Source organism: Diorhabda carinulata, chromosome 10 (assembly GCF_026250575.1).
Source record: "Diorhabda carinulata isolate Delta chromosome 10, icDioCari1.1, whole genome shotgun sequence".
NCBI classification, from domain to species: domain Eukaryota; kingdom Metazoa; phylum Arthropoda; class Insecta; order Coleoptera; family Chrysomelidae; genus Diorhabda; species Diorhabda carinulata.
The window spans coordinates 5,977,336-6,000,938 of NC_079469.1; the positions used below are offsets into that span (position 1 = coordinate 5,977,336).

Below are 23,603 nucleotides of genomic sequence, written 5' to 3' on the forward strand. Positions count from 1 at the left end.
TTGTTGGAGTGTATCATTTTGAAATTTGAGGAATGGATTACGGGGTGGGCGTAAATTTTTGACCGGTAGTGTATATACATCCAATTTATGTTTGTGTTAACCTCTGACCCTCTATTTCTCTATCAGTCTAGCTTGTTGGCTCTTTCTGTAAAATCTCTAGAGCGTTTTCAGAGCTGCTCAGCTGCGTGTGAACATGGCAATAGATATTTCCACTTGGGAAATTATGACGTCGATATTTAGGCTTATTGGGAAAGTTTCCTTTATTTTCGTGTTACTACTCATACTCCCCTTCCCAGTCTATATTCAAGAAAGATCAAAATTAATCTCATTTCCAGACCAGACATTTGCTTTTGTTGGTATTTCGTTAATGGTTGGCTCGTTATTATAGAGAAAATTGAAAAAAACAACAGTTTGCTTTGTATATTTCCAAAAAATATAGCACAAAAGGGTGCACAATGAAAATAAATATTAAAAATTTCGATTCATTGGATAATTTTCAACTTGTCCATGACTTCTTCTAATCTGTGGTCCGATATAGACGGCATCAATTTCTTAATCATCTCATTAACAAAACTATCAGTAATACCGGGACAGGTATCTTCGGCATCTTTGAATGCATCGCTTATTTCTTCTTTTCCACCTTTCAAATTATTTGCAATATTGCATATGGTATTTAAAATATTATTTCTACGAACTTCTACATCGTTATTAAATGTTGTTTTTAATTCTTCGTCGCTTTCTTTGACGGTTAAATTCCAATCGGGCATCGTGGACGTTGTGCTGTATATATCTTCGTTGAATGTTGTACTAATTTTTTCGACTTGCTCCATTTTCCATTTAACATATTTATCTATCAGATCAACTAAAAGATAATTCCTCTTGGCTTTTTTTATAAACGACGTTTTTAGTAGTTCTTTCGCCGGTGGTCTATGTTCAGGTTTTTTATTCAAACAACTTTCGACAAAATCTTTAAACGGTTTACTAAAGTCCCCTTCGAGTTTGGGAGCGTTATTTTGCGTTATGATCCTAAGAACTTTCATGGGATGTAGTTTGGAGTTCGGAGGTTCTCCGGTAGCCAATTCTATAGCAGTTATGCCCAAACTCCAGATATCAGCTTTATAATCGTAAGAGCTTTGTTTAATTACTTCTGGTGCCATCCAAAACGGGGTGCCGGTGAAAGTGTTTCTTTTACCCATCGTATGAGTTAATTGCCCGGCTACACCGAAATCGGCTAATTTTACATCGCCGTTTTCACTTAAAAGAATATTAGCGGCTTTAACATCTCGATGTAACTTCCTTTCACCGTGTAGGTAATCTAAACCAAATAAAACTTCACGAAGAATTATAGATATGTGAGTTTCTTCGAAGGTTCCCGCTTTCATCAGATCTAAAGCCGAACCGCCTCCCAAATATTCCATAATTATCCACAATTTAGAATCTTTTAAAAAGGATCCGTAATATTGCGTTATGAAAGGACTGTCGCATTGCGATAGGATCCTTATTTCTTGTTGAATATCATCTATTTCGTCCTGAGCTTTTTCTAGATCTATTATTTTTATTGCTACGAGTTTATTTGTTCTTCTATCGATACCTTTAAAAACTTCACCGAAAGAACCTCGACCGACAAGTTCGTGCTTTATAAGTAGTTCTTCGAAATTATCCGATCTCGCAGCAGACATCTTATTTTACCTACAAGGACATTTCTATACAATTTTCATTTTTAATGATCATTAATTCGGAAGGAAAAACCAAAATTATGCTTCAAATATTTGTTAATGAGAAAAGTAAACACGACATACTAGTGACGATGACAATCTGTCAGGTAACGTCAGTACAAAAGTCATCAATATTAAGTCCTGTCATTAAATCAAAACATCAACTTTTGCCTTTGACCTTAATCGAAAACGATCATCAAAAGAAGTTTATAGCAGCAAGGAAAACATGTGAATTTGAAAGGAAAAATATAGTTAATGAGCAAACGGTTCAGAATTGGTTTAATGGTTTCAATCATGCAGTATGACGCTTGAAGTTTGTTCGTGTTCAGGTCGTTCACTTGCCTAGGATATTGAAATTACAAGAGATGTGATAGGAAATCAAGTACCAGCCCATTATCGAATTCCTTAGACGTAAAGATAATCGTCTTATTAAGGTGAGTTCACATCTGACATCTTGTGTTGTACGTCACAACGATGGGGCGTAAAAATTTGAGCGACATGCGTTGTGCATCGATGCTCAGTCTGTACGTCGCATTTCTAATTGATGACATTTGATTTTGTTGAAGGTTGCGACGCCGAAAATGACCAGTACTGTCATCCAGGAATAATATATTAAGTAAATGCTTTCCACCATATTCATTTCCTTTTATATACAGATTTTTCATTCTCCTATGTTTAGTCTTCTTTTTGGTAATGAGGTGATTCATAATGATGAAATCGGCACATTTTTTCTTTGATTCTAATTCAGCAAATTATCAGTTGAAACTAGTGCATTAATCGCAAGTCTTCATGGTCTAGGCAGGGGAAAGTACGATTTCCGTGGCGCCGCGATTTATCAGGATTTGGCTTAATTAGGCCAAAATAAATCGAAAATGAAGAATGAAATTTTTTGATATCATGGTTCGTTTTCGAGATATCGATACTTAAAGTTACAATCAAACCTTCGCTTTATTGAACAGATGGCGTTCGATACATGAATAGCCAGGGGGGCGAAGCCCCTCATAAGAAAAAAAATAATAAAATAAAACTAAAATAATTCTCACACGAAGAAAATTTTTTTAGACAATTTTGGCTGTAAAAAATTCACGTTTTTTGAACTTTTTACACTCAAAGAACACCACGAGAAGGTTAGGTTAGGTTAGGTTAGGTTGATATATACAAATATTAAATAAAAATAAATTTTTCCAACTTAAAGTATTGATATCTCGAAAACGAAGGGAGATATCGATTGATTCTTCATTTTCGACTTATTTTGGGTCGGTTTACAAAACGGCATAGTCAAATCCAGGCGCCACAAAAATCGTAGGCAAAAGTAATCGAACTATTGCCTCCATGGACTACAACGTGATAAATATACATTCACCAAGAGCTTTGGCAATAGAAAAGTTCAAAGTTTTCTCGGAAAATCACAACCGCTGAAGATAAACGTATTGTATTGATCGGTAAACGTGATTATGATTCATTCATTATATTTATATTTTGATGGAGCTCATAATAGATCAAATTTATCTCCACCCGAATCTCCCCTGAACATAAATCAATACAATTGGAGTTTAAACACATACTTACGTATAACACATGTCTCTAAATTAAAGTCTTACGTTCTTTTGGATGCTTTACAAGGACCTAATAATTTTGGTGAGAGATGAAGATAAAGATCAATTTATATAAGGATTCATTTTGACTTTGACTACTGACAGCTGTCATTTTGATAAATTGACATGTCACTTAACTCTACATCGCAGCAGTGCACAAAATGTACGCGAACATGACGCTGGTTCGCTAGTTAACATAATGTTATAATGTTGGGATACAGATGGCGAAATAATTGGATATATCGCCATATGTCCATACTAGACATGCCAGATGCCGAAATTCGCCTTTTGACTATCTTAATTTGGCCATATCGCGAAATACACACCTCCATTGAATAAGCCGTTGCCTATCGAATTGTAAACAAGCAACCTAACCTTAAATTAGAGCTAACGAGGAGTTTGCTACTTGCTAAATTATTTATTGTAACAATGGAGGCTGATCAACATTTAGTTGATAAGCATGCTTTTAGAAAAAAACTCATTAAGTTGATTGAAAAAATAGTGGTAATAATTTTATCAGCGTATTGACTACCGAGCAATATTTAAATATTTTAAATAAAGTAGGCATGAGAAAGAAAGAATGCAATGAAAAACTGAGCTGCCAAGATATTAGACGTATAAACCTTATTGCGAAATTGCTCGAATAAAGTATTATTGCAAAGTTAATGAGGTACAAGGCATTTTAGAGCTTCGCCATCTCCCTCCAACTTATATAAAGCGACGTTTGACACGGCATTGTTGGGAGAGACCCCTCAACTTGAACAGAAATGTCTGCAGTTAATTTACTATAAAAGTAATGCATCTAAATGTTCTTGATTTTAGGTCTCTTCTGTTTCAAAACTAGTATTTTTAATAATTTTATCTTTCTTCCAAAAATTACTAAAAAGACTAGTTTCGAAAGAGGAGAGACCTAAAATCAAGAACATTAATATAGCAAAATATCTAAGAAATAAAAAGTGAAGAAATTTACTATAACATATATTAAAATGAATGAAATAGATACAGACGAATTTTTTAAACATAGATGAATGAATCGAGGTTTATATGATCAACTTTCGAACTTATTGAGGAGAGACTTAACAAATCATTCAATAAAAAAAACCTGCTCGTCGATTAGATCAGGTAGTTGATCACCAGTTCTCGTCATGGAATTTTCAAATGAGAAATTGATTCCCTATATTCTACTTTTCGTGGTATCGGCAACTACAAACTACACTAGAGAAGAGAGGTTATGTTTTTGACGTTCAACTCGTAAAAAGTAGGTTAACTTGGACGTCAACAGCGCCATCATTTTGTGCGTCATTACAGTTGAACTATCTTTGACATTTATGTTATGATCGCGTTAATTCTGTGTACCGCTTGAGCAACAAAAGTTTAGAATGCCTAAAATTTTTGTTGTCTATTTTTTAGACAGTATTGCTGAATATGCTTTCAAGCGAATTCGTCGTCATAGACAATCCTTTACCAGATCAAACGGCAGTCACGGGAATTTTTTTATTAAATCACAATTTATACATTTATGGAAAAGATACTTGGATTAAATACGACATGAGAGGAACCCGCCAAGAAGAATACAGTTCGCCGTTAGATATGTCCGATTGGGATATATTACGTATGTATCACAATCGATTTTTTTAATGTGATTAAAAAATGTTTCAATAGGTCATTGAATCAGGAGCTCTGGACATCACAGAAGGATAGGATTGTCGATTGAGGCTTTTGACTGCATTGTCTTCTATCCTACCAACTGCACTAGGTGCTTTTTCTTACATCTTAACATCGTCGTAGCCGGCTGCTCTGGTGTAGAGGTCAACAGGACCGGAAATGGAAATCCTTTTATATCGGGGACAAATCAAAGTACCTAGACGCGTAGAATTTCGACGTGTCCTAATTAAATGTCTTTGAAAGAGGTCGGATTGATAACGTGACACTGGTCTAGTGATTAAAAAATGTTTCAATGGGTCATTGAATCAGAAGCTCTGGACATCACAGAAGGACAGGATTGTCGATTGAGGCTTTTAACTGCATTGTCTTCTTTGCTACCAACTGCACTAGGTGCTTTTTCTTACAGTTTAACATCGTCGTAGCCGGCTGCTATGGTGTAGAGGTCAACAGGACCGGAAATGGAAATCCTTTTATATCGGGGACAAATCAAAGTACCTAGACGCGTAGAATTTCGACGTGTCCTAATTAAATGTCTTTTAAAGAGGTGGGGTTGATAACGTGACACTGGTCTAGTGATTAAAAAATATTTCAATGGGTCATTGAATCAGAAGCTCTGGACATCACAGAAGGACAGGATTGTCGATTGAGGCTTTTAACTGCATTGTCTTCTTTGCTACCAACTGCACTAGGTGCTTTTTCTTACAGTTTAACATCGTCGTAGCCGGCTGCTATGGTGTAGAGGTCAATAGGACCGGAAATGGAAATCCTTTTATATCGGGGACAAATCAAAGTACCTAGGCGCGTAGAATTTCGACGTGTCCTAATTAAATGTCTTTTAAAGAGGTGGGGTTGATAACGTGACACTGGTCTAGTGATGGACATCTCTGGACATCACAGAAGGACAGGATTATCGATTGAGGCTTTTGACTGCATTGTCTTCTTTCCTAGAAATTACACTAGGTGCTTTAGGAATTTGCGACTTGTCCCTCTATATCTGGCGAAAACCTTAACCTTAAATCAAGGTGAATGACCGCTGCGTTAATAGAATCAAATAGTTATTTCGCCTGAATAATTAATAACTCTAAGAACAGAACTATTAATTTACAAAATGTCCCCCTTTTTCGAAAATAGGTTTTAGCATAATGTTTTTTAATAAATCTGTTTAGACATGGAATTTGATAATAAAGAAGAATATCGTATATTGTTCTGGAAAGGAGATTTGGAGGATGAAAGAATGTCTTTACTTTTGCATTCGAAAGAATACTATGAATGCTTGGAATTTCATAGGTAATTTTCATTTTTCTTTCTTCATTTTAATTACAGTGAAATATTTTTTCCATCATCATAAATCAGTGATATTTAATCTTCTAACAAATAAATATTGACAAAAACCTGAACTAAAAATATAAATCGATGATATTTTATAAAAAAAAACTTGCTGAAACATATATAATCAACCAAGACGAAGTAAAAACATGTTTAACCACAATTGTCTTTTTAGTATTACCTCACAATAGTGAATCTTTCATCTACCAATTATAATTTTGAAAATTTCGATTAGTCTCTACACTAACAAAAAAATTGTTTCGTTTACCCTACACACGAAAAAGTGTATTCCAATCAGACAGCCATATTAGCAGGACCTGGCACTGATTGATATACAGAGTGTTCCGGAACTTCATGCAAACAATTCGAGAGTAGATGACGTGAAAATAATGCTGTGATATAAAAAAATTCTCATACGAGAATATTCGTTTCTGAGTTATAGGCCTTTAAATATGCGAAACCAGAACTTGTATTTATGTATATTTTCTAAATTATATATATCCGAACATTATGAATTCTTAATGGATGATTACGTCTGTCCATGTAGTATGTTTGATGAAATATACTACTATCTGAAGGCCAGGGGCGGCTCATGCCTAATGGTTAACAATCCTTAACTTTTACAGGGACAACCTGTACAAACCAAATGAATATTTCATTGATTTTGCAACAAAAACGTACTCTTTGTTTAACTCGATAAATTTAATGGTTTATGAGATATGTAGATTTTTAGATCGTTGTACGGAGTCCTTCATGAAGAGCTGAATAGATATGTATATGGGAAAGTATTGGTGGACCCAAACTTCGTTATTTTAAACGGAATGCTATGGTTTTTATTAAATTTTTGGAATCTACGCAAAATTTCAATACAACATTATATAAGGTATAGTATGCTTAAGGTCCACCATTTTTTAATTATTTCACATTTTCGAAATTTTTGGACACATGCAGCCCTCCACTAAAAAAAATATATTTCCAAGTTTAAGTGAGTCAGGTCTAATATTTTTGGGATTTGGGCAAATAACACTTACAGCTTTCAAAATCTTCGAAAATCTTGGAAAAAATTTATATAGGGTGTTCAGAAACTGGTGCCGAATTTCGCTATCTAAAAACTTCGAAAACTTAATATTTTCAAATCGCAGCCCCCATTTTTCTCTTTACCATTGGATTTTGCGCTTTAAATTAGTTCGTTAGTAAATTCATATATCTCAAATTAACGGTTTTTGTAGAAACTTGAAAAAACTGAAATTTTCATGGTTTTTAATGTGTGTTATTTGCCCAAATTCCAAAAATATTAGACATGTCTCACTTAAACTTAGAAATATAATTTTTTTAGTGGAAAGCTGGATGCGTCCATAAATTTCGCAAATGTGAAATAATTAAAAAATTACGGACTTTAGACATACGATGCCTTACATAAAGTTATATTGAAATTTCGCGTAGATTCCAAAAATTTAATAAAAACCATAGCATTCCGTTTAAAATGACGAAGTTTGGGTCCACTTCCAGTATAACCGGAAATGAAATTATTTTAGATGAAACGGGCATTTCGGAAAACCCATGCAAGCAAATTTTCAGAACACTTCGTCGCAGTACTTTCCCATATACATATCGATTCAACTCGTACATACCAAGAAAACCGTTTGCTATATAGAGACATTCTGAAGAAAATTATCATAAATTATTATCATAAACAACAAATTATCAAATAAAAACAAAAAAACTAAAATAAATGTTCTAAGTGGGCACCTAGCACTTCTACACATTTCCGGAGTCTGCGAAGAATATTTTTTTGAACTTGCATATACCAAGCTTTTAAGGTTCCCCCCAAAAAAATGAATCCGTTGTATTTAATTCAGGAGAATATGTTGGCCATGCAAAAGTCATTTCGTAGAAATTCCATTTAGGTTATTATCAAAATAATATGGACCTATTAAATTATTACCTACTATTCCTGCCCACACATTAACACAAAATCGATGTTGATTCTTTGTTTGAATCGTACCATGAGAATTTTCATCTGCCCATAAATGTAAATTATGAGAATTAATAGAACCGTCCTTTTACAACGATCTAAAAATCCACATATCTCTTAAACCATAAATTTTATCGAGTTAAACAAAGAGTAACTTTTTGTTGATAAATCGATTTTAAAATTAATTTTTGCTATCTTTAGATTGTACAGGTTGTCCGTGTAAAAGTTACAGCATTATTTTCACGTCATCTACTTACTCCCGAATTTTTTTGCATCAAGTCCTGGAAACACCCTGTAGATCAGCTCTAAACACTGAGCATCTCCACTGCCATAGCAAGTACAATATATCCTTGGGGATGCACCCTAATTTATACATACATTCGTACGTACAAGATTTAGCGACATGAGATTTCTATGTCAAATCTATTTTGGAGAAATCAGAATTTGATACTGAAAGCAACGTTGTGTGGATAAAGAAAAAAAAATAAAAATCTAAATAACGGTACGTTAATTGAGTAACAACAATTCGTTTGTGTTATTTTAATTATTATAACTATCGCTATGTTAATATCATTATAATGTATATAAAAAATGTTTCGCTGTAATTTTATTAAACCATTTTGAAAAATAAATAATATTATTTACCTTTTAGTATGGTTTTTATAACAAAATTTTTATAATTTACCCAAATAACAACATCACAGAATCATTTTTTGTCAAATAGCAGTATCTATCCTGATAAGAATTAGATACCTGCATATATTGATATAAAAACAGGAGATAACATTTATTAATATAAGGGGAGTGATAATTAAACTATTTTTAAACAAATGGAAAAGAAAATAACAACTGATTTGAGGGAAAATTTGCGGTAGACAATGTTTTAATTACATATCATCTAAATTATCTAACGAATTTGGAAAATAGGCAATCTAAATCTCTAATTTTTCCGTCAATCGGGGTAACTTTACCCATTTTCAAAGTTTACAATCAAATTTCAGATATTTGCAGAAAAGAAAATCACCCCATCTGTGAGACTATAATCTGAAACTAAATAAATACACCGATAATCTCCTAAGAATATTAAGTCCAGTATAAGTCACAAATCAGGACCGTATAAGCGAATTCTGTCATTTATTTCTGTTCTGAATTAGTTTGCAAAAGGACAAATATTATACAATTACATTAGATTAGATTAGAATTGTTTCTATTGACGTAACTGACATATTATTTGTAGTGCCATTGTTTTCAAAAAGGAAAAAACTAGTTTGTTCACTTGTACCACTCCAGGTTGTTATGTAATTTCGAAATATGTGCAAAACGATGAATTAAAAACGTGGGATAAAGTATGTGATTTACCAAGGGCAGAAAATGATAAAACTGAGGCAATACTTCAATTAAAATTAGACAAACATGACAAAATTCTTTTTGGTAAGACATACAATTTAATAATTAGATTATTTATATAATATACGAGGCATATTTTTTAAGTAAGTACCGTTTTGCGATTCCGCCGCCGCAACCCCAAGGTCGGCGTTCCGCACGTTTACCTACATCTCTTGTCTACGCCCTGACGCCATTACAGTCTGATTCTGAACATTGTGTACATTGTTAACTGAGTGTTTAAGATGCCTCCGACAATCGTGAGTCCCGCCGATTGTGAAGTACGGGCTGTTATACGATTTCTTAGTGCTAAAGGCGTAAAACCGATCGATATTCATCGTGAGATCTGTGAAGTTTACGGACAAAACATTATGAGTGATGGAATGGTAAGGAAATGGGTATCGTTTTGCTGCATGACGTGGCTAATAGGACCAAAGATCTCATCAAATCTTTTCAATGGGAAACCCTAGATCATCCTCCCTACAGCCCTGATCTGGCGCCCGGCGACTACCATTTGTTTTTACACTTGAAGAAACACCTGGGCGGTCAGCGTCTTCAAGACGATAACGAAGTCAAAACAGTTGTGATACAATGGTTAACAAGAAGTCAGGCGGCAGAATTTTATGAGGAGGGTATTCAAAAACTGGTGGCACGTTATGAAAAGTGCCTCAATATTCGCGGAAATTATGTAGAAAAGTAGATTAAGGTACAGGCTTTCATGTAAAAATGAAATTATTGCGATATCTTTGCACTTCCTTTTTTAATTCCAAAACGGTACTTACTTAAAAAATATGCCTCGTATTTTAGGCCATTAGATCCAACGCGGATGATAGCCGCCCATTCGAATTTTTTTCGATTTATCTTTTGCGGCGAATCACTCCGCTTTAAGTTTTTTTCGTTCACTCTCCGCTATCCCACTCCCTTCTATCCTCTACGACTTATCTCCAATTCCTCAACTCCACCGTTGCAATTTCACATAGTTCTTGATCTCGTGGTTCATTAACCTTCTTATGTATCCTCCAACGGTCTCGATATGTTCCTTAAGATCGTCCTTCCCCGACAGGCATATGGTTTCGCTACTTTATGTAATAACTGGTCTACTTCTTGTTACTGTGAATGTCCAATATTAGTGAATGTTAAGATGCACCAGTGTATGTCGACAATCACCAATTTCGATGGTGTAACTCGAAAACTGTTCTTAATTTATATTTGAATCGGACATACACCGGTGAAGGTTCACATACACGGAGGAGATACTGTGAACCTTAGATTCGGCGATTTACACTCTGCTGCACTCACTGACCACAGTCGAAAATGGCGACGCTACGCTATTTTGTTTTGAGACATGTAACAAAGAGGTTATGTTTGTTTAACCTAACCTAACCTAATTCTAAACTAACCTAACTTACCTACCTATACCAAGTACAAGTAGGTTCTTTTAATGATTTCGATTAATAAACAATTTGCATCTATTTATGATTCTATTTATTGTAACAATTTGTGACTTTATTAGTCATATACTGGCCCAGAACTTCTGTTTCCACACATCATTATTTCTCTATATCAATCAGACAGGCATCATAATTTTGGTCATTATGAACATTGACCAAGTCGTTGCGGTCTATGACAACAGTCACCGGTGAATGACCGAAATTGTCATGAAAAGGAAATAACGGTTATTCACCAACTACCTTGGTGGATGTTAACAGGCACCAGAGTATCTTAACATCACATACCTCCAGGAGGCCTCTCGGATCCTTTCCACCACTTCTATGACTCGCTTATTGTCATACTCAAATACTTGAAATTTTTCACTATTTGGAATTGATATCCTTTCATAATAATCTCTCCCACTCATATCTCATATATTACTCCTTTTATTGCGATGTTCAATGAAGAGTGTTCCGTTGCCTAAAGCAGGGTCCACACTAAGCCGCGGTAGGCCGGGCGGGTTGACCCGGGTGAGCTAAGCCGGGCGGGGACGTTCGGGCCGGCACGACGTCCACACCGAAAACGAAGCCGACCGGGTTATTTCTTCCTACATTATAGTTTCAACACCAAGACTGGTGACTTCGTTTAGAAGTTTTTTTAAAGTGTCCTTAAAGTGTTACTGTGCCGCTCGGCACGTCCCCACTCTATATTTTTGTTCGGCTCGGCTCGGCTTCCTTTGATCTGTACCTACTTTATGCGGGTTGGGATCGGCACCGCCCGAGCCGGCATTTTCTAACCCGGCAAATCCGCCCGGGGCATCTACATCCTTAGGCCGCCCGGGTCAGCGCGCCCGGCCTACCCCGGCATGGTGTGGACCCTGCTTTACACCTCTTTGAACTGGAATCACCTTCGTTAATCCGTCCTCTGCAAAAATGTGTTGTTGATCGTCATATTTACCAATAATCTTGGGGTGGTCCCCTATTTTCTCATCACATGCTCTATTAGGTCCCGTTGACACTAGTCCACAAACATCACATTCAGGTCCATACCGTTTCCATAGAACTTTTCTACTATTTCTAACATTACATTAATAATAATTCTTCATTTGTTTCAAGGTACTACTAACAATGGATTTATAATATGGGATTTCAATGAAGAAAGAAATTATGAGGATGTGGTTAGTTTAAGTTTACCCTACGGTACCAGAAATATAACTACAAAGATATCGCAATCTAATTCAATTACATTAAGCGCACATAAGAATTACGCCATTGCAGGTGTCAGGTATATAGTAAGGATGCTTTTGTATTTTTATTTACCTAAACTACACTTGTGAGCAAAAAAATCGACTTAAGTCGCATGCTGCTCGCGGTTAAAAGTCTCTAGCCAAAAATCTGTAGCTTCCATTCTTTTTCTGATTACACAGTCTCGAAACTATTAAACTAAGGTCCGGTTTCTTCACGTTCTAATAAAGTGCCAAATAGTTATGAGCCACATAACTTTATTAGGAACTTTTAATTGTCGAATAAAAGTTTACCGTTTCTTCACCCTAGTTTGTTTAAATCCGAACTAACTAATAAGTATTTGTCACTTTATTATGTACTCAACAAATAATATACTGTTGGTAACACTATATACCAATCGTCCATGTATTGAATAATGAAAGTTTGTAGTTTGTATTGAAAATAATTGATAGGAATGAAAAAAGAAAACGGTAATAAAATTTCATCATCGGACCAAGAATTTGAATTTGCTGTATTTCCTCAATCAATTCCTCATCAAACAAATCTTCTAAATCTTGGAAAACATCCATATCATATATTTAATTATTTGTATGATGAATATTTCCAAAAATGAACTAATGAAATATAGCTTTTGATGTGTAATATTTTAGGTTAAGTTTCTACTAAACTCTTTAATTAACAGTTGTGACTGCCTAATAACTTATTCGGCAAATAATTCGATTTATTCGGGCCGGGTTTCTTCACTTCCTAATAAAATCCCTAATAACAATTATTTACCTAATAACCAAAAATTCGGTGTCTTCAAATTCTAATAAAGTAAATCGAGTTATTTGCCAAATAAGTTATTAGGCAGTCACAAGTATCAATTAAAGAGTTTAGTAGAAACTTAACCTAAAATATTATACATCAAAAGTGGTTTGTTTGTTCATTATACCCATATTTGATTAATTCATTTTTAGAAATATTCGCCATATAAATAATAAAATATTTAATATGGATGCTTTCCAAGATTTAGAAGATTTGTTTGATGAAGAATTGATTGAGGAAATACAGGAAATTTCAGAACGAGCTTATTCCGTTCGTCATAAAATTGATCATTACAATTTTTTGTCCGATGATGAAATTTTTTTACCGTTTTTTTTCCTTTCCAACAGAATTTTTGTTTGTTGTTAACAGAAATGTGTATCAGTTGACATTTGATAGCTAACTGATAGTAGTGAGTGAGAGATATTCTTTGGGTATAATTTGGGTGGGATGAGAAAATTTTTTATAGAGAGGAAGGTTCATTGGAATTGGCCTTGAGATTGAAGTTGCTGCTCTGCAGGGCTCGGGTTGTGATGATAGGTTTGTGATTGCGCTACTTCAGACGGACGACCAAACGTAGCTCGAAGAAGAAGTGAAGACAGATCCAGTTTAAAAAAAAAAACGGTTCTTTCCAGTTAAGGGAGATATTTTGTTATTTTTAATAAAAAAGCGGGTAATTGGAGGAGGCGTGTACAGCTGCAGCTTCATTATTTCCTATTGTTGGCCATTAGGCTGGTGAGCCGGTTCACCAGGTACAGGAAAACCGCAGAAAACCTGTAATACCGACGATTGTGGTAGGTCAGGTAGATAACCTTTTATAAGTGTCAGATATTGACTGGACTGGGAGAGCAAAAAACATTACAATATTTTTTATAATTTGGAAGCTATAGCTTTAAAATTTTACTTAGAAAAATACAATTTCATGTTAAATTTCTTTGCCAGTGGCGTATTCATTTCCATGTACTTAACTCCCTCACTCAATTTCAGAAAAAATTTATATGTGTGGAAAATGGAAACAAAGAAATTGGTCAAAGTTCTCGATGCTCATTTCGGACGAATTATTCAATTAGAACCTTTAATGGTGGGTAATTGGAATAGTATTGTAACTTCCTCCATAGATCGAACGGCTAAAGTGTGGAATATAAACAATATTTTCGAAACGGTGCATGTTATAGACAGACACGAACTTCAAGTAGATTCAATAAGGTAAATACATAAATTAATAAATGCCATTCGTTTATCTAATCTCATTCTTTGGTAATAGTTTTTACCACTACCTATTATTATTTTAGTTTATCGGATAACTTGAGTTTAGCAGTTACAGCAACTAGAAATTGCGTTGGAGTATGGGACCTTAGAATTGGAAAATTGACAGCTAAACTAGCAGACAGTCCTCTAGGAGCTATAGTTACCCATGCTATTATTACCCCAGATGGAAAGTACGTACAAAAATAATGAGGGCTATCATTTTTATATTAGTCTGTTGCACCACTGGTGTTAAAGATCTCCAAATATAGCTGTCAAAATTTTTTATCGTCCACTTACACATATCAAACACTGACAATCATGCATTAAAGCTCCAAATGTGACATTAAATATAACCTTTTAGTCAGTCTTCCAAAGTTCCTTAAATCGCAAATTTGAACCCGGTAGCTCTCATTAGTCTATTAATACTATCTGTTTTTTTATACACAAACAAATAATAAAAATGGACCATTAACATTTGAAGTGAAATTTTTTTAATTTAATTTGCAGATATATAATTTCAGCTGAATCTGGTAACATATTGATATGGTTGAGACTAACTCAGCAAGTTATTTTCAAAGAAGAACAGCCTGGTATAAAACAATTAACTCTCATGGACCATGGCACTAAAATTCTGTCTATTTCGAAACCTAGTAATCCTCCAGGGACTGATTTTATAAGGACAATGGCTACTGTCTGCATTCGAGAAATTCCAAGTATATTATACATATAGTTTAAGAAAATTTCTTGACAGATATTTACATAATTTACAATTAATTTCAGATGGCGAGATGATCTATAGTTTTGAATATGCTGTTAGAAGCATAACTGGAGTTCCGTTTAGACCAGCAGTTGTCACTTCAGATGATCAACATTTAGTAATGGCAGGAGCTGACAAGACAAATAGAGATTGTATTTTTGTATACAACGCATTATCAGGCACATTTATACATAGGATTGGTCTTAAAATGTGCGCAATTAAAGTAAGTAACATTTACCAACAAATATAAATAAATAGTTCATAATTTTCCTATAAATAAATTCAATGATGATTATATAATGAATATTAAATGCATTAAAATTTGTTGAATATTTTTTTTTAGGATGTAGCTGGTTTAGTAGCTATGCCCCATAAAGGTCATTTGATAGCGGTTCTAGCAACTGACAAAGGAGCAATAATAGATATAAAATCAAAGAAATACTTACGAACAGTTCCAAAATGGGGAGGAAGTATTACAAAGGATGGCAAATATGGCTTATATGCCCCATCAAGGTAATAATCTACATTTCATATAAGGCATTTAATGACATTTATTATTCTAGAGGAGGTTTAGAATTAATAGAATTAAAAAAAGGACAAACTGTGCGTACTTTTATACCAAAAGTGGCGGAAGGTGTATTTTCAATAATTTGTTTATTTAATAGCACGGATGAATATGTGCTTTACTACCATAGTGGTAAAAAGACTCTGCGAGTTTTCCGGTAAGTTTTTATTAAAAATGTAAACATTTATCTGAATACACAATACATTATAAACAAATATGTGTTTTAGTACTGCTGATGCTGAGATGGTGGCAAATTATAGAGTACAAGCTGAACTTACAGCTGTAGAAAGTACTCCTGATGGTAAGGCACTTGTTTTAGGTACTGTAGATGGATGTGTATCAGTACTTGCTATTGTTGATACGAATAAAGGTGATATGAACCAGTACCTATCAGAAATGCCGTCCAGAGATGAAGAGGTAAATCATGTTATATGAAATACACATAAGTTTACCAACATAACCTTAATTCAAATTTACTCTTATTTATATTGAACTTCTTGTTATATATGGTTGAAATTGAATTTTGATTAATACATGCAATAACATAAAAACTATCGCTGTAAATAACAAAAAACTTTTTAATTTGTTTTGAATTCAATAATTTAGTTGGAACCTACTATTATTTTATCAAATTATGAAATAATTCTATAGAGTATAGTTGGTACTTACATATTATTTACGTCTTCTCATTATTTTATACTTAAAAACAAATCATTTTCATAATATTTTTCACTTACACATCAAAAACTTGAATATACACAATGAACTTAAATTCTCTATTCATTCACTCTAACATTCATATCTTGACCATGTGAGCATTCAGCCAATTTTTGAATAATCTTTATTCATTTTATCTAGCCTTCGATAGTATAGAGCATACAGCTATATCAATATATAAAATATATTTTAGTGGAAGAAAAAAGTGGACAAAATGAAAGCCCAAACAAGATTCAAAGCGGTAGGAACAATAGCGAGATTATCTACTACTTTTACTAATGATCCAAACGGTAATCAAAATACAGAACATATAAAATAAGATTGAAAATTAGGTATAGATAAAACATATTTTGAAATTATATGTTTTTATAATATATATGTGAAATTTAGAAAAAATTAGTGTTTTACTTATTAAATACTCAATATAATGAAAATCTTTGACAGCGTGAAAATGACGAGGGACTAGTGCAAGTTATGAGTGGGAAGCAAATTGTGAGAGGTAAAACTATATAAATAATATAAATTCAACATGAATTTCTGTAACTCTGTAGCTACATTTTTGACAAAACTAACTACAACTGTGAAAGGAACATCAGTTTCGAAATTGTAAAATGACTTATTTCGTCACTATAGCTTGAATAATGAATAGCCATGTATTGATGGAAATCCGCTCTGATCCGGACGCGGTCGTGAACAGTGAGGATTAAATGAGATGTATCCAAATATTGTCTAGAAATTATCAGCGATTTACTAACACCCATGGATTTTACGCCAAAAGTAATACGAAATTCTATGGTGAAAAGTCAAAAACCGGAAATTCTACACCTGTCAACTAATGTGCTTTTAAAATTAATCATAGATTATTAGGTAATCTAAGAAAACAGCTGATCTACGTCAAACTAGCGGCCGTGTGGTAAACAAATTATTATCTCCTATATACTTGTTAGCTTTTCTTAGTTTTTCCAGTAGTGAGAGTTGTTTTTTGGTTTCATCGTTTTAAAAGGTCTCCATTGATACTAGAGCTGTTTCAGTGAAACTGCTACAACTGAAACTGAGTATTATTGTAAGTTTTATTAGTCAAAAAATTTGCAAAATGTAGGACACTTGTATCTATTTTATGTTTAAATTATGGGAGTTTTTCAAACATTTCCACTGCTATGTTCAAGTTTATCAAACATGAGTAATTTTCAAAGTGATAACACAATGACAGCTGAAAAGTACAATCAAAACACTGCTTAATGTAAATAAGGCGACAAAGCCATTTTTCGGGAGGAAATTTCGCACGTATTTTCGTAGGAACTGTTTAAGAAGTAATTTCGCAATAAAAACTTGGAATAATAAGATCTAAGATCGATCAAATAAATTCAAAAATCATCAAAATATATGACAAAAGCATTTGTTTACCCCACGGTAGGTATTTTTAAATGGTCATCTGTTGATATTGAAGTTCAAGGACAAAAAACCATAGTGTTAATATTGAATATAGAGTGAATTATGAAAGTTTGTTCAATTGAGCCTGAACAGTTGTTAAAGAGAGAGAGAGAAAAATAACATCTGTATATAACTTCCTATATTTTTTCTCTATTCTGATTTTATCATATCAAATAGGTATAATCCATTCACTACGTTCAGCTTCAGGACAAATGAAATGTTCCGTCTAGATAGAAAAATTTTGTTGCGCGCTCTAATGTGGAAATTTTATTTTGTCACTTATACAGTATACTCCAGAAGTATCGTAAATTAATACTTTGTAATGAGAATATTGTCAAAAAGTGGGAATTTCGAATTAATACATTAACAAAGCGTTTTAGTTTGAAAACTTTATTTTCAAGAGAAATAAAAACAATAAATTAAAAAGAAACTCTACATTGACACAATCAGTACCATTTAGTGCAATTTCAACATAAAAAATTATACTATTGTAGGTAACTTGCATGACAATTTGTTCGATAGGAGGAAAAGTTATTATTGATAATCAATTTAAGAGAAAATAAAATGAATATTTTCTCATCAACTGTATTTCTAATTATTTCAATTATATATAATAAAAAAATAGTTCTGTGAAATATTTCTATTGATATATTATGAAATTGTCAGTTAAATTGTTTAAAAAAATGTTTATTCATTATTCAGTCTATTTAGTCAGATTCTCATGCAAATTTTAATTATCATTTTTGTTATACATCTAAGATTTAGTTTTACATTTTACATTCCAAAAATATGTGTTCTAAAATCAATACAGTCAATAATTACCAGATGGTAAATAAACTAGAAAAATACTGTTGTTTTTTGGTAAGCCCACCACTCATTTTGCTTACGGAAGCAAAGAAACCAATTCATGATCATGCGTTTAGATCAGGAGCAAGAAACATTACAGGGGCTTTGTAATTTGTAAATTTTTCTAAAATTGAGCTGCCAAAAAAATTAACTTAATTAAAACCATTTTTTATATTACATCAACAAGAGTAGTTCCTTATGAACACCAGAAAAAATTTCTGAAGCACCAGTCACGGTTTTAAAACTAAAAAATCATCGAATGTTTTGGAGAAGATATAGTCCTGAAAAATTTGACTTCCAACTTTATAAATAAACTACATTTTAATACATCATATAAGTAAATAAGCACAAAGAAATTTAAATTAATTCTCAACGAAAGTTTCCTGTCCAAAGCATTCCTTGTATAGGTTTGCAATGGAGAGATATTTTAGCAGATGAGTTGTTAGATTCTGCTAGAACTTCATGAGGTGACAGTTCATTGTAAGGAAACTAACGAGAACCCGTCGCTTGGTTCCCAAGGAAATGAAAAAAAACGAAAAGGAACACTTCTTTTCCAATTTCCTTCTTTAATAATACTTCTAGAATCGAAACGAATCTTTTCTTTTTAGATATATGCCCACACTTCTTTCTGCCTATAAGATGGTCCGACAATAAATATTTGGCACCACCCCCAACGACAACTCCGGTAATGGTTTTTCAACCATATGAAAACCATTTCCTTTAAAAGTTTGGGGGATGTATTACATATCTTTGTCTACTTTATATTTAACATCATAGTAGAGTTGTTTTTGGTGTCCATTTGTCCTATTGGGATGTACTACATTAAGAAAAACCACGTATTCTGATTTCTACTACTCTTATTTCCTGTATCCTCCCTAAATATTCTCCGAATGACCTCAGGAGCTGATCTATCTATAAACAAATTATTATTGCGACCTTTGGAAGGTGTAATCGAATTATAAACTCACTTTATAATAATTAAATGGAAATATGATATGAATCAATTTGAATTCAAGATCACTTATAAATAATAGAACTTGGTATTTAAAAATTGTTAAAAAAATAATTTGATTAATATGATGTACTGTGGGATTTGATGTAGCAGTTACTATCTAAAAAAAACTCTCTTCTAGTCGCTCATTCTATACATCTGAAGTAAACAGGTAACACAAATAAACAACAAACTGGTTTAAATCTCGAACAAAATATTTCCTAGGGGTATCTGTGTAATTATTTTTTTTTACCAAAAAATGTGTTGACCCCATCGACGGTGTGTACCTAGCGAGTCTTTAATCCATGCTAAAATTGTTTTAATATCTATTCTGATCTTAAGAATTTTTTGTAGCAAAAGCCTGATCTGATCGTGATCATGAAATGGTCTAAAAAATAGATACTTTGAAAAATACATTCATCTATATATATAATATACCTAAGCAAAAGCACACACTTTGTTGTAAATACATTTTTAACACTTTTTTAGAAATTGTTCTAACACCTCGTATATAAATTTTGTTTATACTGCATCATAGATTCGAATAGGAATTTTCAGAACAGTTCGTTAGAGCCAAATACAAATCAGTGACTTATAGAAAGATTGTTAAACCAAACAGTGTAGTGTAAATGTTGGCATCATATATAGCCAAATAATGATTACGTAGTGTTAGGACGATGTAAACAGAAATCTAAAGATACATTGATTTCCTAGGGGGAAAAATTTTATTTTCTTCATCAACAAGCTGCCTTAACAGGAATAAATGGTACATCGAAGTGGTAGTTACATTTTTCAATTCAATTATTATTGTATATTAGTTTGAAACAAAGTCTTCCTAACAAACTCTCTCCTTATCTATATTTGGTATATTTTCCCTCTACCCTTTGTTCAAGAAAGCCCTGCAGATTCTTTTGTTAGAATAAAAATAGAAAATTCCATGATACCATATATTGTAATTACTTTTCAATCAGTTATAATTGGTAACTATAAATTGTATGTTACTATATAGATGCACATCTAATTTTATAGATAACTGTAACAAAATATCCTACCCAGCTCTGTAATTAATCACAACCTTTTTCCTTTTTTTAACGCAATCTCATAGTATCTGAAATGAATCCCGTTACTTGGATTTCAGGGTTTTCATATTGTTATTGGTAATGGAATGTTTCAAAACTTTTGTTGCTCCATTCACCATAAGGTAAAACCAGTACAATTGTGGTAGCAGCAATATTGCTATACTTATTTTACAACCTCTGGGTAATGAATGAACTGCCTAAAAATATAAAAAAAAATTTTTGACTGCTTCAAGATTAAATTTTTTTTCCACTTACCGATATGAAATCCAAATTAACAGATATTGAATACATATATATTACATAGGGAAACATAGCTATTCTGCATATGAAGAACACAGTTAACATCATAAGTCCGTTTACAACATAAATGGGAGTGTTCTTTAATCCGATTTTGGATAAAATTCCTCTCAAAGATACAAAGGGAGTACTTGCCTCCATCAGGTACACAAATCCGAAAAAACAATCACCTAAACCTCCTCTTAAATACTAAAAATTACATGAACTTTATAAATAATTTTATATAATTAATTAAAAACTCACTGTTATGACTAAGAATCCAAAACATCCTATAAATATGTGATGTCCTACAATTACAAAATTATTCCCTAGATATTTCATCCATTGGTAAAATTCTGAGACGGTTTTATTACTTTTGGCATCACCATTCATTTGTACATTACCTATTTTGGCAATGTAAACTTTATACATAGACCAAATATCATAGAAAAAATATGCCGCTCCAAACCAAGCATATGCTTCAGATATATAGTGGGATGTCCTGAGGACATCACGACTACAGCTGTAACACGCAGCTGTTACACCTGTGATGCAACAAAATAGTGCCTGAACAGCTGATACATGCCTAAAAGATAATAATAATCATTTAAACATTTACGTTTATAAAACAAAAAAGGAGCACAAAAGAAAGAGTTTCAAGGGAAGAAAGAATCTGAAAGAGAATTACTCTGGCAGATTATTCTAGAAGTGGATCACTGGTTATCTTGCAAGCATATACCTAAGATATACAGTGGGATGTCTTAAGGACATCAGAACTACAGCAGCTGTTACACCTGTGATGCAACAAAAAAGTGCCTGAACAGCTGATACATGCTTAAAAGATAATAATCATTATTTAAACATTTACATTTATAAAACAAGGATCAGAAAAGAAAGAGTTTCAAGGGAAGAAGAACGAATCTGAAAGAGAATTACTCTGGCATATTATTCTAGAAGTAGATCACTGGTTATCTTGCAAGGTACCTAATGAGTCTAATCATCTAGATACAGAATACCCCACAATAACAGAACATGTTTTGGGGGAAAGAACTTGTACAACTAATTATGATCTCTTCCATTCCAGTTCATGGAATGAATTAGGCTTTGGGTACAGGTGAACAAGCAACTAATAAAGCTCTGATGGGGCACAGAACAAACATTAAAGGTATAACATTACCCCTAAATATAATCTAAATCAAATTTAAATAAACCTTTTTAAAATAAAAATTACTTACTTGTTACTGATGTCATAGATATCGCTATAACTAAGTTTATAAGTCTTTATGATTCGTCTTCCTGAGTGGGTGTGTAGAAAAACAGTATTTATGGCAAGATATAAAGAAGAAAAAAATACTAGACCACTAATAAATATTACCATTCCCCTATTGATTGATACGTGTTGTTCCCAATGAAGGTCACTGACTGCTACAATAGACACTATTACTGATGCTATTGTTAACAGCACATATGGTACTAAAAATGATGTTTTCTTTTGCTACAATAATAATTGCAATGTTTATAAATTAGGTAAATTCTCATATATGCAAAGAAATAAATTATCTTAAAATTTGTACTTCTTAGACCTTTTTATACATTTTTTTGTGATTTATTTGTCTTGTTTTCAGGTCTCTGTTCTATGAAAATCAGTTTAAAATAGCATGTAAAAATTTGACTTTTCAATATCCTTTGATCTTTATCAAAATATTCCAAGCCATAATTGATTAAAATCAAAATATTTAAAAAAATATTGCAACTTTACCAAACACTGTTTAAGGGATTATATCATTATATTAATCTCTTTTTCACATATTTAATTGTATAAAATCCATGTTTCACATTCAGTAAGTATACACTCAAGATCATAACGTAAATTATCTGAATTTGCGTTTCAAGAGTTACTTTATAACACGAAAGTAAAGAATCTTCATTATAAAAAGAGGTAAATTAGAGTTGTTTCATATATAAATATATTTCTATAATCTTAATCAAAAGTTACATAAGCAGGAAATAGGGAATTTTAAACATACACACTTAGTAAAACATACGAGTCCATTAAAAAGCTAAAAATAAACTAATGCCGGGTGAATACCAATGATTTAAATGGTTTAATGGAATAATAAAGATCAAAATCCTGTCAATATTATATTAACCTTGACATTTTTACGGACTACTTGAAAATGGAATTAAAGTAATCTTAGAAATGTATTTATTTTTTGGTTTAAATCAGAGTAATCCTCGTAAATGTAGTTTAAAATCGATGAAAATAATATTTCTTTATGGAATACTTACCTCTTTCTTGAAAAAAGGAGTAATATGCCCTGGTTTCGATCTCATTTTTAATTCCGTTACTTGAAGAATATATATAAATGAATTGAATCTAAAGACAAACTAAGCATACTTCTCTACCTACTTCAGTCTTTACAAATTTGAAGTCCATTTTTATTTTTGAAGAATATTTGAGGTTAAAAATATCGTATTGTCATTTGCCAATCTGAAGTTAACGCGCTTGGTAGCTTCGAGATTAGTAGAGAAAAACTATTAACTGATGTCATAGA

General features: G+C 32.7%; 4 protein-coding genes across 6 annotated transcripts in view; 1 reads left to right on the forward strand and 3 right to left on the reverse strand.

Annotated features, from left to right (window-relative positions):
- LOC130898749 (transcription-associated protein 1) overlaps window positions 1-16,509 on the reverse strand; it is a 70,370-nt gene extending 53,861 nt beyond the window's left edge. Inside the window, exon 1 of the mRNA XM_057808243.1 lies at window positions 16,378-16,509. The gene's annotated coding sequence lies outside the window, so the exon portion shown is untranslated. The remainder of the gene's footprint in view (window positions 1-16,377) is intronic.
- LOC130898750 (NACHT and WD repeat domain-containing protein 2) overlaps window positions 1-16,805 on the forward strand; it is a 37,472-nt gene extending 20,667 nt beyond the window's left edge. The window contains exons 18-29 of the mRNA XM_057808244.1: window positions 4,721-4,922; window positions 6,142-6,262; window positions 9,514-9,707; window positions 12,206-12,374; window positions 14,126-14,344; window positions 14,431-14,577; window positions 14,894-15,099; window positions 15,167-15,366; window positions 15,487-15,656; window positions 15,707-15,865; window positions 15,936-16,125; window positions 16,619-16,805. Coding sequence (XP_057664227.1) covers window positions 4,721-4,922; window positions 6,142-6,262; window positions 9,514-9,707; window positions 12,206-12,374; window positions 14,126-14,344; window positions 14,431-14,577; window positions 14,894-15,099; window positions 15,167-15,366; window positions 15,487-15,656; window positions 15,707-15,865; window positions 15,936-16,125; window positions 16,619-16,744 — 2,103 coding nt within the window. The 3' untranslated portion in view covers window positions 16,745-16,805. The remainder of the gene's footprint in view (window positions 1-4,720; window positions 4,923-6,141; window positions 6,263-9,513; window positions 9,708-12,205; window positions 12,375-14,125; window positions 14,345-14,430; window positions 14,578-14,893; window positions 15,100-15,166; window positions 15,367-15,486; window positions 15,657-15,706; window positions 15,866-15,935; window positions 16,126-16,618) is intronic.
- Window positions 395-9,001, reverse strand: LOC130898752 (serine/threonine-protein kinase 24-like). 2 transcript variants are annotated; one of them, XM_057808247.1, is made up of 2 exons: window positions 8,922-9,001; window positions 395-1,689 (listed from the first exon to the last, which is right to left on the reverse strand). In XM_057808247.1, exon 2 carries the CDS (start codon window positions 1,677-1,679, stop codon window positions 483-485), a length of 1,197 nt encoding a protein of 398 aa, XP_057664230.1. In that variant the 5' UTR covers window positions 1,680-1,689; window positions 8,922-9,001; the 3' UTR covers window positions 395-482. The 2 variants fall into 2 exon arrangements, with proteins under 2 accessions (XP_057664230.1, XP_057664229.1); XM_057808246.1 differs by lacking the exon at window positions 8,922-9,001 and adding an exon at window positions 3,285-3,450.
- Window positions 16,806-19,259: 2,454 nt separating the features above from the next.
- LOC130898564 (TLC domain-containing protein 3A) lies at window positions 19,260-23,592 on the reverse strand. 2 transcript variants are annotated; one of them, XM_057807950.1, is made up of 5 exons: window positions 23,338-23,592; window positions 22,284-22,543; window positions 21,313-21,634; window positions 21,028-21,258; window positions 19,260-20,969 (listed from the first exon to the last, which is right to left on the reverse strand). In XM_057807950.1, exons 1-5 carry the CDS (start codon window positions 23,380-23,382, stop codon window positions 20,817-20,819), a joined length of 1,011 nt encoding a protein of 336 aa, XP_057663933.1. In that variant the 5' UTR covers window positions 23,383-23,592; the 3' UTR covers window positions 19,260-20,816. The 2 variants fall into 2 exon arrangements, with proteins under 2 accessions (XP_057663933.1, XP_057663934.1); XM_057807951.1 differs by having other exon boundaries at window positions 22,284-22,473; window positions 23,338-23,496.
- Window positions 23,593-23,603: the final 11 nt, after the last annotated feature.

What these genes read in the sequence shown, in the direction of transcription:
- LOC130898752 (XM_057808247.1), bottom strand. Translation starts at nt 1,679, where the DNA reads ATGTCTGCTGCGAGATCGGATAATTTCGAAGAACTACTTATAAAGCAC.
- LOC130898564 (XM_057807950.1), bottom strand. Translation starts at nt 23,382, where the DNA reads ATGAGATCGAAACCAGGGCATATTACTCCTTTTTTCAAGAAAGAG. An exon ending in CTCCTTTTTTCAAGAAAGAG is followed by an intron (nt 22,544 to 23,337) that starts GTAAGTATTCCA and finishes TTATTATTGTAG; the next exon opens with CAAAAGAAAACATCATTTTT. An exon ending in ATCTATGACATCAGTAACAA is followed by an intron (nt 21,635 to 22,283) that starts GTAAGTAATTTT and finishes ATTATCTTTTAG; the next exon opens with GCATGTATCAGCTGTTCAGG.